The sequence below is a fragment of the Macrotis lagotis genome, chromosome 4, assembly GCF_037893015.1.
Source record: "Macrotis lagotis isolate mMagLag1 chromosome 4, bilby.v1.9.chrom.fasta, whole genome shotgun sequence".
Lineage (NCBI taxonomy): Eukaryota > Metazoa > Chordata > Mammalia > Peramelemorphia > Peramelidae > Macrotis > Macrotis lagotis.
The window spans coordinates 253005778-253018618 of record NC_133661.1 but is presented as its reverse complement, the minus strand read 5'-3'; the positions used below and the strand labels follow the sequence as shown (position 1 = coordinate 253018618).

General features: G+C 38.4%; 2 protein-coding genes across 5 annotated transcripts in view; both read right to left on the bottom strand.

The window, feature by feature from the left end:
• Positions 1–12841, bottom strand: part of LOC141522388 (zinc finger protein DPF3) — a 317782-nt gene that overhangs the window by 116493 nt on the left and 188448 nt on the right. For all 4 annotated transcript variants that reach the window (XM_074235794.1, XM_074235795.1, XM_074235796.1 and 1 more), the window contains exon 7: positions 7073–7210. In XM_074235794.1, the coding sequence (XP_074091895.1) occupies positions 7073–7210 (138 nt within the window). The remainder of the gene's footprint in view (positions 1–7072; positions 7211–12841) is intronic.
• The window catches only part of LOC141522389 (zinc finger protein DPF3-like), a 547867-nt gene continuing 542149 nt past the window's right edge, over positions 7124–12841 (bottom strand). The window contains exons 8-9 of the transcript XR_012478204.1: positions 8602–8714; positions 7124–7210 (exon numbers count right to left, since the gene is read on the bottom strand). The gene's annotated coding sequence lies outside the window, so the exon portion shown is untranslated. The remainder of the gene's footprint in view (positions 7211–8601; positions 8715–12841) is intronic.

Below are 12841 nucleotides of genomic sequence, written 5' to 3'. Positions count from 1 at the left end.
AATAATCCTGAACCAATTAAAGATAGTATGATGTCCTTTGAGAAGTTGTCCTTATCACTCTTAAGTCTTCAAGTGGAAACTAGATGACCACTTGTTATTGAAGCTGTAGAAGGGATTGAGCCACATGATCTCTGAGGTTCCAACTATATCAGAATTCTAGGAATAGCAGCTAGATGGTGCAATGGATAGAGTGCCAGGCCTAGATTCCTGAGTGCAAATCTGGCCTCAAGACATTTACCAGCTATGTGACCCTGAGCAAGTCACTTAACCCTGTTTGTCTGTTTCCTCATCTATAATATGAGCTGGAGAGGGAAATGGCAAACTACTCCAGTTATCATTGCTAACAAAACCCCAAATAGGAACACAAGAAGTCATACAAGACTGAAAAGAGTATACAGAATATATTAACATGACAAGTGTCTAATGACTAACTATATATATATATATATATATATATATATATATATATATATATTTATATAAAATATCCCCTTAGGAATTCAAAGGATATTATAGCTATGTCATATTAAGAAATAAATTATAAAGCTCTTAGAAGATGGGGGCTATGTCATATTTATTCTTGTATTTCCTGAACTGTCATTACTTAATTATTTAAACATTACTTAATGTTTATTAAATTTTATATAGAGAGAGCTATAGATAAATATAAATATATATAGATATATAGATATGGATAATCACATATATATATATGTATATATATACCACTGTATATTAGGAACCAAAGGTCAAAACAAATCCATTTAAAAGCAGTCATTTTTACATTCTAGTTTTAAGTGAAAAAGATACCAATAGTTGGAACAAATATAATGAAGTAAAGAAATAATTAATTAAGTACTGTGCTGTGCTTCACAAAATTTTATCAATTGATCCTCACAACAACCCTGGAAGGTAGGTACTCAATTATCCTCATTTTATAGTTGAAGAAACAATGATTTACCCAGGGTCCCACATAAATACATGGTGTTTATGATAGTCCTTGAGTTCTTCCCCATGTGAAACATTCCCTCAGTCCATGATATGACTATTATATTCTACCAGGTTTGAAAACTTAGGTCAATCAGAAGATAAAGTGTGTCAGATCAGCTCTGAATTCAGTTCTTTCTGATTCTGGATCAGGATTTTTTCCACCGCACCATCTAACTGTCTTTGGAAGGCAAAGAACACATAAAGCAGGGACATAAACCAGAGAGCAGAGGTGGAATCCTACTTCAAAATGTCTGATAACTGGAGAAATAAGCCCAGAAGGTAAGTATTTGAGCTGACCCTAAGGCCAAGACAAGGACATAAAAGAGAGAAAAGAAACAAAATAAGAGAAGAAAAACATCAGTTGAAGAGAAAACAAGAAAACAGGAGAGCAAAAATGAGGCTGAAACAGCAAAAAGGAGAACAGGAGGGCACAAGGTAGAGCCATTGAGTGCTGAGCTGGCAGCAGCAGGAGGGGCAAGGGATTGCTGCTTAGGGGGGTAGTCAATAACTGGCCTCAGCACCAGCACTGCACCAAAGATGCCCTTTCAGCACCAGAGGGCTGGTGGGACCATTGTGCTCACAGCAGGCTTCATGATGAGCAATGGGCTACTCCGAAGGTGCAGTTTCAGGGGAGAAAGGGGCACAGAGATGGAATAGAAGCAGCAGGAGGAGAAAATTAAGTCAAGAGGTTCACACTGCAGCAGTCTGTACAAACCCACCTGCCCCCGGCCCTACAAACTCCAAGAGACTGTGCTCTGAGTCCTTTGACTTTCTTTCCTTAGGGCACAATAGGCTGCTTGCATCTCCCTGCTGCTCTGCTTAAGGAAATAATCAGCATTTGTTATTTATTATGTGTCTAGACCCCTCTTTGGAAGACTGCAGATTAGCCATTTGGATTAATGCTTTCCTCCCCCATTACAAAAGTCTATACAGAGCGAATTCCCAAAGCTAAGGCCTTGTGACACTGCAGACCTGACACAGTCAATTTACAACCTGTGCCTACCTACCATTATTTAGGGGGAAGTATGCATCCAATGCCCTGGCTCCCCCCATAAACAGTAGGAGCTGCTAATGACTGTGTATTAATGATGCAAGCAATTAACACACATAATAAAAATGGTCAGTGGTACAGTCCACTGAGAGAATGATGTAAAGCTACCAGAGCTCTTAACAAAAGAAAAGATAATAGAAAGTGGGAGAAAAAGGAAAAATGAAGGAAAGGGGGTGAGGAGATATAAGGGAAATGGAGGGGAAGAAAAGGGAAGATATTTAGAGGAGGAGAGAGAAGAGGCAGAGTTGGAAAGAGGACAGAGGGGAAAGGAAGAAAAGGAGAGGGAGAGGAGGGGAGGAGAGGGAATGAGTCAGAGAGGAAAGAGGGAAGAAGAGGGAGAGGAGAAAGGAGATAAGAAAAGAGATAAGAGAAGAGAAAGAAAGAAAGGGTAAAAGCAGGAGAAGAGGAAGGGAGTCTGAAGAGAAGGAGAGAAGGGGCAAAGTGGAGAGGGAAAGAGTGGGTAAGAAGGAGGGAAAGGGAGATAGAGATAGACAGACAGAGAGAGAGTGAGAGAGAGAGAGAGAGAGAGAGAGAGAGAGAGAGAGAGAGAGAGAGAGATTTCAAGTGTTGAGGTTTTGTCAGTGTGCTGAAGGAGGGACCTCCAAAAACAACTAAACCTTTCAAAGGTTAAACAACTAGCCCATGGTCACAAAGATAGTGGCTAAGGTAGGATCTAAACCTAACTCTTCTTATTCCAAGTCTAGTGTTCTTTCAATTTTGCTTTACTGTCCCCACCCACCATTGTAAAGATAGAATAGACCTGGGTATCCTGAAGCTACAAGATTTTTTTTAATTATCATGAGAATGAAAAAGGGAAGGATAAAAAATAAAGGCAAGACCTCTAAGAAGATGGAGCTGAGGATAAGATTTTGAGATTGGACTATAGGAATTAGACCAAGGAAAGTTCTTGAAAACTGACTCAATTTTTCTTAGTAAAAAGAGAAGTCACCTGTTGAGGCAAGGAAGGGAACTTTCAGAATAAGGGGAAAAAAGAATTGAAAACAGAGAATTAAAATTTGCAAAAGTCTTTTCCCACAACTTTGTAAAGTAATGCAAGTTTTAGTATCCCTTTTTATAGGTAATAAGACTGAGATTCTGAAAGGCTACAAGATTTGCTTGGATTCTTGCTTCAATTCTCCCTTAGATTACTTCAATAATCATTTAAGAGTTCTTTTGGAATCTAACCTCTTCCCTCTCCAACTCATTCTCCAAATCACCTCTAATAAAATATCCCTAAAATGAAGATTTGATCATATCATTCCTCTACTCAAGAAACTTTAGTAATTCTTTTTTTGTATTGAGAATCAAATTTCACTTAGAACTTAAAGTCTTTCATAATGTGATTCAGCTCAAATGCCTCCTCCTTCAAGAAATGTTTTCTGATTTTCTAAATTACCAGTGTTCACCTCCCCAATCCAACACTGTGACTTTATTTTATATATCTTGTATATATTCTTATCTATGACTATTCAGTACCCTTCTAGTAGAATGTAAACTACTAGGAGACAGGGACTATCTCACTTTTATATTTATAACCATGGCACATAGTAGACACTTAACAAAATACTTGATTGATTGATCCATCTTTGGTCCCTCTCAATAAACATAGCAATGCTGAGATTACTCAAAAACAGTCTTTAAAACAATATATAGGGGTGGCTAGGTGGTGTGGTGGATAAAGCACTGGCCTTGGAGTCAGGAGTACCTGGGTTCAAATCTGGTCTCAGACACTTAATAATTACCTAGCTGTGTGACCTTGGGCAAGCCACTTAACCCCATTTGCCTTGCAAAAACCTAAAAAAAAATGCTATTTATGAAAGAACTTGAGTTTTTGCCCACATGAAGTATTCTTTCAGTACATGACATATCTATTTTCTTCCATTTAGTTTGAAAACTTAGGTCAATCAAATTATCTCTTTGAAGAAATAGCTTCCTCATCATGGCAGGGAATGGGGGAGAAGAAGGGACAGGAAAAGGGTTGCAACCAGAGTGCAAGATAATGAATGAACTAAAGATATTAGAGCAAGAATCAAGATGTGATTTCTTACTAAGGCACATCCACCAAAGAAGAGGAAATGGTCTCATTTGAAAACAAGGGAAAGTTTTCACAGAGCCAACAAGCAAAAAGCTAATGTTAGAGAGAAAGAGAGAGAGAGAGAGGAAAAATACCAGTGCCCTTCTCAGATGTGAATGTGCAACATAGAGGGAAACAGGTGAAGGATTAAGGAAGATATTACTGTATTCTAATTAGACCTTGCAACTACTCAACCCTAAATACAGGGAGGAGCTGTGCTTCCTCACACAGTTAAGCAAAGCCAAACAAGAAACAGGAAAATAAAGAACCTGGGAAGAAAATAATTCTAAAATGATAGAAGGAAAAAGAGAATCTTGGAAGGGAAAAAAAATGTGAAAATGTGAAAAAAGACTGAAAAAAGTATTTGGGGCAGGATGGTTAGAAATAAGATCAAATTAATAAATAATTTCAAGGTGTTAATATAAATAAAGAGTCACACTATGGGAAGGAAAGAACCTGTGCCCCTGAAGAAAGATTCAGTCTTAGAATAAATTAGCATTCTCCTGATCCTGAACTAAACATTATTGTGGGATTAGGACACAGAAGCATCTCCCCAGAGAGAAAAGAGGCAGCAGCATTCTAAATATTCAGAAGGTGAGATGGGAGAGCAGAAGGAACTAGTAGGGAATACAGGGAAGGTCCTTCAGACTCTTTTGCATCAAAGACATAGCCCCCATGGCAAAAGAATTTTCATTCTCAGAAAGGAAGGAAGCAAAATGGAGAAAGGAGAGGTTCCCTGTCACTGTCACATAAAGAATTGTTTTCAGGTTCAGGAGAAACATACAAGTAGCTAATGGAAATGTTTAGCTTTGGGCATGTTAATTATTCCAGATCACATCCTAGCCTAAGAGATGAAAGCAGTCATCCTTTCTTAGAATATATTGTTGTATCCTGATTCTCAACTTGAAATTTAGCAACTGAAATGCATATGGAACAATTGTAAATACTAAGTAAAAGTGTCCGGGCTTGGGGGAGTGGAAGGTCCACAGGTAAAAGCTTTGTGCCTTTTAAAACTGTTGAATTGTATACTTTAGCATGGATTCATGAATACTTGGCAATGCTTCTGAAGTATTTTCTTATCTCTCAGGGAAGCAGTGTGGTCAGGTAAAAAGAGAACTGAATTTGAGGCATCTATGTGATGGTTAGCAAGTTATTTTATAATAATAGTAATAATATTAAGTAATACATATAATTCCTCCTATGCATTTCGCACTCTACAATTATCTCATTTGATCTTCATAACAATCCATTTTACAGTTGAGGAAACTGAGAAAAACAGAAGTTAAAAGACTTGCCCAGGATGTATATTCTTGACTCCAATCCTAGCACTCTATCCACTGTACTACCTTGTTATTGTTGACCAGTGGTCTCTGATGCTTATTTTCTTGGCAAGGATACTAGAGAGTTTAGCCATTTCCTCCTCCCGTGGATTAAGGAAAACAGACTAAGTAACTTGGCCCAGGTCATAGAGTTAATAAGTGACTGAGGCCACATTTGAATTCAGGTCTTCTGGTTGCCCAATGCTTTATCTACTTAGCCATCTAACTGGCTTCTAGGCAATCAGAAGTTAAATGATCTGCCCAAGATCACAAAGCTACTAAGTATCTAAGGCTACATTTGAATTCAGGTCTTCCTGACTCTGGGAGGCTCAGTGGTCTATCCACTAGGCCATCTAATTTCCCCTTACTGCACCACCTAGCTTCCCTTAAATCACTGGACTTCAATTTTCTTATCTATGAAGTTAAAGCATTGCATTAGATCACCTGTAAAATACTTTCTAGTATTAAATTTATGACCATATGATTTATAAGCAACAACACCTACAAAATGACTTAGTGAGATTCTTCTTAATTCTAGGTTATAAATAGAAAGAGGCAACCAGCTTAAGATATCAAGGATCCCTACTACCAACTCTGAGGCTTCATTTGTTAGTAGTTAGAACCTTTGAATAACCAAATCATAGCTTGGAGATTGGTCGAGCAGAAGAAGAAAAGGGGGATAGAAGTCCTTTAGAAGTTTCTTTAGGTCTATTGAACACTGCTTTCAAAAGGACATGGATGAACAGATAATGTTTGTAAGCTGAGCACACATACAAAATAGCCTGAAGACTAGAGCACTAGATCCAGGGCAAAGGGCTCCTGCAGCAGAATTCTGACCCGGAAAACAAAGCCAGAGTCAATGCACAGAACAATCAATCAAAGGCACTTTCTTATAGCTCATGATGGCCAAATAGTAAAATTCAATATTCAGTTGGAATAGACACACCCAAAGGCTGTGGGACCAAATTCACCACTGGCTGTGGGCAAGTCAAAACTTGGTTCTACAGAAACAAGTGGTAGATTTCCTTGATCTGAGGAACAGTCACAGCAGGACTGACATTTGATGTTGGGCTAGTTAAGCACCCCTCCTATTTCTTCCTTTAACCACTTCTTTTCCCTCCCTCTGGGCACAGTGATAGAAATGGGGCCTGTCATACAGCTCATGCTGAGCTGCTGTGGAGTCCTAGAACTGAGCTCAGCAACAGAGAGGGCTAAAAAGCTCTACTCAAAAATCTAGGGTCCCCCGTGACAAAGAACAAATCAATTGAGAATTACTAGGACTGGGGAAGGTTAGAGGAGGAGAGGAAAAAGAGAAGTCTGAGGAAAACAAGAAGGAAAAGAAAGGGAGGGGAGGTGGGAGAGAAAGAAAAGGGAAGAAGGGGAGTGGACTAGAGACAGAGACAGAGAGACAGAGACAGAGAGAGACAGAAACAGAGATAGAGACAGAGACAGAGAGGGGGAGAGAGACAGAGAGACACAAAGAGACAGAGACAGAAACAGACAGAGACAGAGAGACAGAGAGACAGAGACAGAGACAGTTATTCTTGGCTCTTTATCTATTCCTATCCCTACCTGCATCCCTATTTCATACCACTCTCAAACAAATAAATCAAAAGCAATGACTAGAAAGATACTCACGTCTATGGTTTTCATTTCTGTGCACAGGGGGGGACCGTGTCTCTTGTTCTCGGGCTTCATCCCCTTCTTCACTGGCTAGATGTGTGTGAGCATAATGATAGCTGAGTCCTGGTCGGTTCTTGTAACGCTTGCCACAGACTAGGGGGAAGACAAGAAAAGGAAGGAGGTGAAGAGGATGATAGGTCAGCATCTTCCACAACTACTCTTTTCATTCTCCAAGATATAACACTATTTAAATGTAGAAGGCCCCAAGGTTTCTCTTGAAAATATATTCCATTTGAAGCAATGATTTATCAAAGCTTTACATGGTACTCATTTTCCACATGCAATCCCATCATATTCCTTTCCCTCTCCTCCCCAAAAAAGCCCCTCTAACCTCCAAAGTGGTAAGCTGTAATACTGAGATACCCTTGATGGATACTTAAGATACAACCTAGACCCCTACCACCTAAAGATCTCCAAGCATTTTTTTCTAACAATTGCTTTTATTAGCACCACTTTTCAAAAGGAAAAGGCAAGTATGATAATCAATACAGGCAAATCTAAAAGGGAAAGGCAGAGAGTGAGAGGATAAAAGGAAGAAACTCTTCCTAGTGGTTGCTCAGTAGAGAGTCATTCATTTTATTAAGGGAGCAGAAGTCTGCTAACATATGGAAAGACAAACTCCCCCACAGGGCCCCACCATGAGTTTTGTACTAAGGTTGGAAGACCAGGGACTAATTTCATGTTTGGGGGGCAATGTCTCCAAAGTTGGAGCCATGTGCCATGTTTTGTCACATCAAACTCATTCAGGAAATATCTACACTACCACCCTCAGAAACACATCTCTTGCCCATCTACAGCAATACAAAGTCATTGCGCCTATACCAAAGAATTTTGGTTATAAGCTACCATTTCCACAAGGCTCTTAGACAATGGTAGTCCAGCAAAGCTTGCCATTGCCATGAACTCAGATATTCCTGGATATCAACAATTATTTTGTACTTTGGAACCTGCCCTTGACATTGGTAATTAGACTTTAGGGAAATCAGATCCCTGTCTGAAATTAAGGGAGGTGACTTGGCACACATCTTAATTCCTTGTGATCAGAAGGGACTTTGAGAAAAAAAAATTTGAAATGTTCACTATCTGTACATGGGTAGATTGAGCTTGTTCAGAAGGAAGAGGGGGTGGGAGAGAAGGAAAAAGAAAACAAGAATTTATTAATCACCTAGGGTGATTATCACAGACTCTGTAATAAGCACTTTACAAATATGATTTCATTTAATTCCTACAACAGTTCTAGGAGATAAGTGCTATTATTATTATTATTATTATCTTCATTTTACATTTGAGGAAATTGAGGCAAACAGAGATTAAGTAACTTTTCTAGGGTTTCACATGTATCATGGCAATCAAACATGGTGCCATTCAATAAAAATCAATTAATAACAAATGATCATCACATGCAAAGAGATTTATAATTACAAAGCTCTCTCTATATATATTAGTCATTTGGACCCCACAACCATCCTGTGAAGTATTATTACCTCCATTTTCCAGGATATACCTTGGGAAGTGGTAGATTGAGGACTTGACCCCAAGCTTCAGACTCTAAGTCCTTTGGTCTTTCTATTCTACCATGCTGCTTCTACTGGCATTCCTGTGGGGTAGGTGCTTTTTTTAGTATTCTTTTTTATAGAGGAATAAATTGAGGTTGAAAGAAGTTAAATGATTTGCTGATATGATCACACAGCTAGTAAGTGTCTGAGGATGGATGTGAACTCAGTTCTTGTAGTGTGGCATAGTATATATAGAGTGCTGGACTGAAGTCAAAAGACCTACCCTAGAATACTTACTAGTTAAGTAACCATCAGCAAGCCACTCAGGCAACTCTAAGATTATAAATTATAGATAAGCTGCAATTTGTATAAGTGACGGGAGTTTCCCTAGTGACAAAAATCATAAATTCTTGACATATAATTGATTTAATACTTCTATAGTATTATTTTACTTTCATCAAATAAAATTATTTACACATCTCCAGATGCTTTACCTAAATCCTCCAGAATAACTCTTAAATCAAAAGATCCCATTGGAACAAATAATTAAGAGAAAAATTCTGATATTTCCTTCGCAGAAGTTAGGGGGAGAGTAAGTGGAAGAAGAATAAAATCATAGACTTAGAGATGGAAGGGATTTTACAGACCATTGAGTCTATAAATTTTATAAATAAAGAAACTGAGTCAGAGAGGTTAAGCAACTTGCCCACAGTGCATGAGATGGGATATGAACCCAGCATTTCCTGGTCCCATGTCAAACACTCTTAAGAAGGAGAGTATGTGACATCAGGCACAATCCTTCTTAACATGTGGGTAATAATTTAATAATTAAATTGTCTGATGTAGAATCAGAGTAAAACTCAAGTCTGAGACATAAAAAATTCCACATCCCCAACCTTCAATTAAATAATCTCTTTCCATCAACTGGTGCTTTGCCCTAGGCACCTTTAGAATCATCATTTCTACAAAACCCAGTTGTAGAAGGAATGCAATCCAACAAAGAAAGTTAATGATTAAGTGGTTACTATCTACAATGTACAGTGTCAGAGCACTGAGGTGCTGTCCTAGGTGCTGAGGTTCAGTGGGAGAAGCAAATTCTGTCACGATCTACAATTTTCATCATCTTTCCAATTTTGGAAAATGTGCACCTGGATCCTTTGTCCCTGGCTCAGAGCAAGCAGAGAATGAGGACACAGATTACAAGGGCAATCAAGCCCTCCTCTCCTCTCCTTCCCTCCAGAATGAATCCCTTGGAGAACAGAAACATTTTTGCCCCCTTCCAAGACCAATATGAGTCTCAATACAGTACATATTATGTACATCCTTCTCTTTTAGCAAAGGGGAATTTTTTTCACCTATTCCTTCTTGCCTTGAGGAGGAAAGGCATCTGGGAGCAATTTAAGCAAAAGAACTTGATCCCAGCAGAGAACAGAATTTTGAATGCACAGTGAGAGAAGAAGCTCTCGTATTCCTACTTTCCTATGTTGTCTATGACAGTGACTCTGCCCAGTTTCCTTAAGAGGAGCATGGAACGCATGGGTGGATATGTGTTAGGTTTTTTTAAGGCAAGAAAACAAAAAGAATCACCAAAAGTATTTAGAGAATAAGAGTTGACAGTTATACACCTTAATAGAGGAGTCACAAATCTTGAATTCATTTGCAAATCTGCTCCTATAGCACCTTGTTACTCTGAATAACCTACTTCTCTCTGGATCTTAATATCCTTTTTTGTAAAATGGACATAATACTTGTCATTAGCTGCTTTTTATGACATACTAATAAGGACCTAGATGTTGTTGATGAAATTGGAAAGGGTTATCCAATTTATGAAGGAAATCAAGAATTCTACAGCCACATATGGAAGAGGAAGTCATTTTGATCAGTGTTCAACATTCTCTCATCAAATTGGCAAGTGCTACATATATACAAAAATAACAGATTCCTAGAATTGGAAAGACCCTTAAAGGTCATCAAGTCCAAGCTCTTACTAAATGCAAAAATTCTCCCTTTAACATACTTAGCAGATGGTCATCCAGTCTCTATTTGAACATGCCAAAGGAGCTGGAGAACAAGAGGCAGAGGGGAAGATTACATATGCCAATTGTCCTCCAGACATATGGATAGATTTATTTGCATCAGTCCTACATATTTAAATAACAAGAAAGCAATCATTAGAGGAAGATGGATTCTGTACTGTTGAAAATCACATGACTGCAATTATTCAAAATGTATAGCAGTTAAACTTAAAGTAATGTGCATATTGAGAACAAATAAAAATGAACCCCAGAGAGTGGAATCCTGATTTTCAATACAGACAATTCACAATACACAAATTCAACTTTACATAAAGAATTCAAAAAGAAATCTACATTCCCCTAAAACACCTATGTTAAATTTACTGTACAATACTGTGTGCTGTTTCTCATCTGTCTCTGTCTCTGTCTCTGTCTCTGTCTCTGTCTCTGTCTCTCTCTCTCTCTCTCTCTCTCTCTCTCTCTCTCTGCTGCTGCTGCTGCTGTCTCTCAGTTTGTGGCCTTCCACCCGTCCATCAAAAAAAATAAAAATAAAAACCTCCAAGTGAAAGCAAAAGAACAGAAGCACTGAGAAACCACTAAGAAACTACAACAGCCTCTTCCCAATCAAGGACTTGGCTTGAGATCTACAGAGCTGAGAGAGGAAACCTTTGCCCTGTTCTTAGCATCCACCACCCACCATATCACCAATACCACCACAGTTCAGCCCTCAGTGTCTTCCCTCAGACAATACTTGAATACTGGAGATTTTCTCTACCCCAAGTATTCCTTCTCATGCTCTCAGTTCTCTATCCCTGACCCCTACATTTTCTTAAACTATGTGCTCCCTCTTCCAAATGTAATTGGACCCTTTCTTGCCTCTCTCCCTTGTTCCCTGCCTTCCCCAAGTCCCTAGACAAATTTATATTGCATAGAAATCACTTTCTGAGTTGTAGAGGTCTGCCAAATGGCACATTTACATAGTGAGAACTGTCTTTTAGGGACAGTTTAGCTCAAACAAGAAGATGGCATCCTGGACCTTCTATAATCCTATCATATACTGTAAATCAAATAGTGTTGAATATAGAAGACATGATATTCAATACAAAAGAAAAAAATATGCTTGAAACTACCAAACCATCTATCAACAAGCGTTTAATGAATTCACTTAGCTAAGTTCCATAGAAATAGAAAAAAAAGTGCCTACCCTCAAGGATCTCACATTCTATGGGGGGAGGAGAGACATTCTGTGTAAACAAAACAAAAACAAAGTGCTTTTCTGTTGTTTTTGAGGATCATGAAATGTCTTGTGAAGGACATGATACTTTATCCAACTTTTGAAGGTAACCAACAGTTCTACAATATGAGTAAAAGGCAAGGAAGGGGACAATCTAGTTCTATAAGATAATGCAATGACACTGAAATGAGTCATGAGATATGCTATATAAAAGACAGCAAGAAGAAAATTTTCACTAGACCAAAAGAGTGTGCAAGTAGGAAAGTAGAAGTGGTAGGAAATTAATGGAGTTTATTGAGGAGAGGAGTGATAATCAAATCTTGCTTTAGAAATGTCATTTTGACAGCCTTGTAATGAATAGATTAGAGAAGACAGAGACATGAGGCATAAAACTAATAACAGGGTATTACAATTACCCAGGCAAGAAATAATGAGGGCTTGGCCAAGTGAGTAGAGAGAAGGAGAAAAATATGAGAAGTAAGATGTGAGATGATAAATTTAAGGCTGGAGGGTATTTTATGGGAAATTTTGTCCAATTCCTAGTGAGGCACAGAAAAGTGATGATTTACCCAGATCACATAGCTCATAAGTATCTGAGGTGATATTTGAACCCAAATTCCCCTCTTCCAAATCTGGTACTCTATCCACTATTCTATGCTGCTTCTCAAAGATGTTTCAGAGGTAGAATTAATTAGATTGACAACTGATTGAATAGTTGAGGTGAGGAAGAATCAGGAAACTTGAATGAAACTATTCTTTTAATAACATGTCCTAGAAGTTCAGTAGGAATCCAAGTAAGTTCAAGTCTATTGCTTGAAGGATTTATCTTCCTTTTTGAAAATCAGGGTCCCCAGCATAAGTGCCTCTCCTGTTCTCCACAATTTTCCAGACATCACTCTCAGTAGCAACTATATCTACAAGGTTTTTTTTTCTGTGCCCTCAGAAAAGTCCCCCAAGTCTTGGGACTTAAACTTAAGGG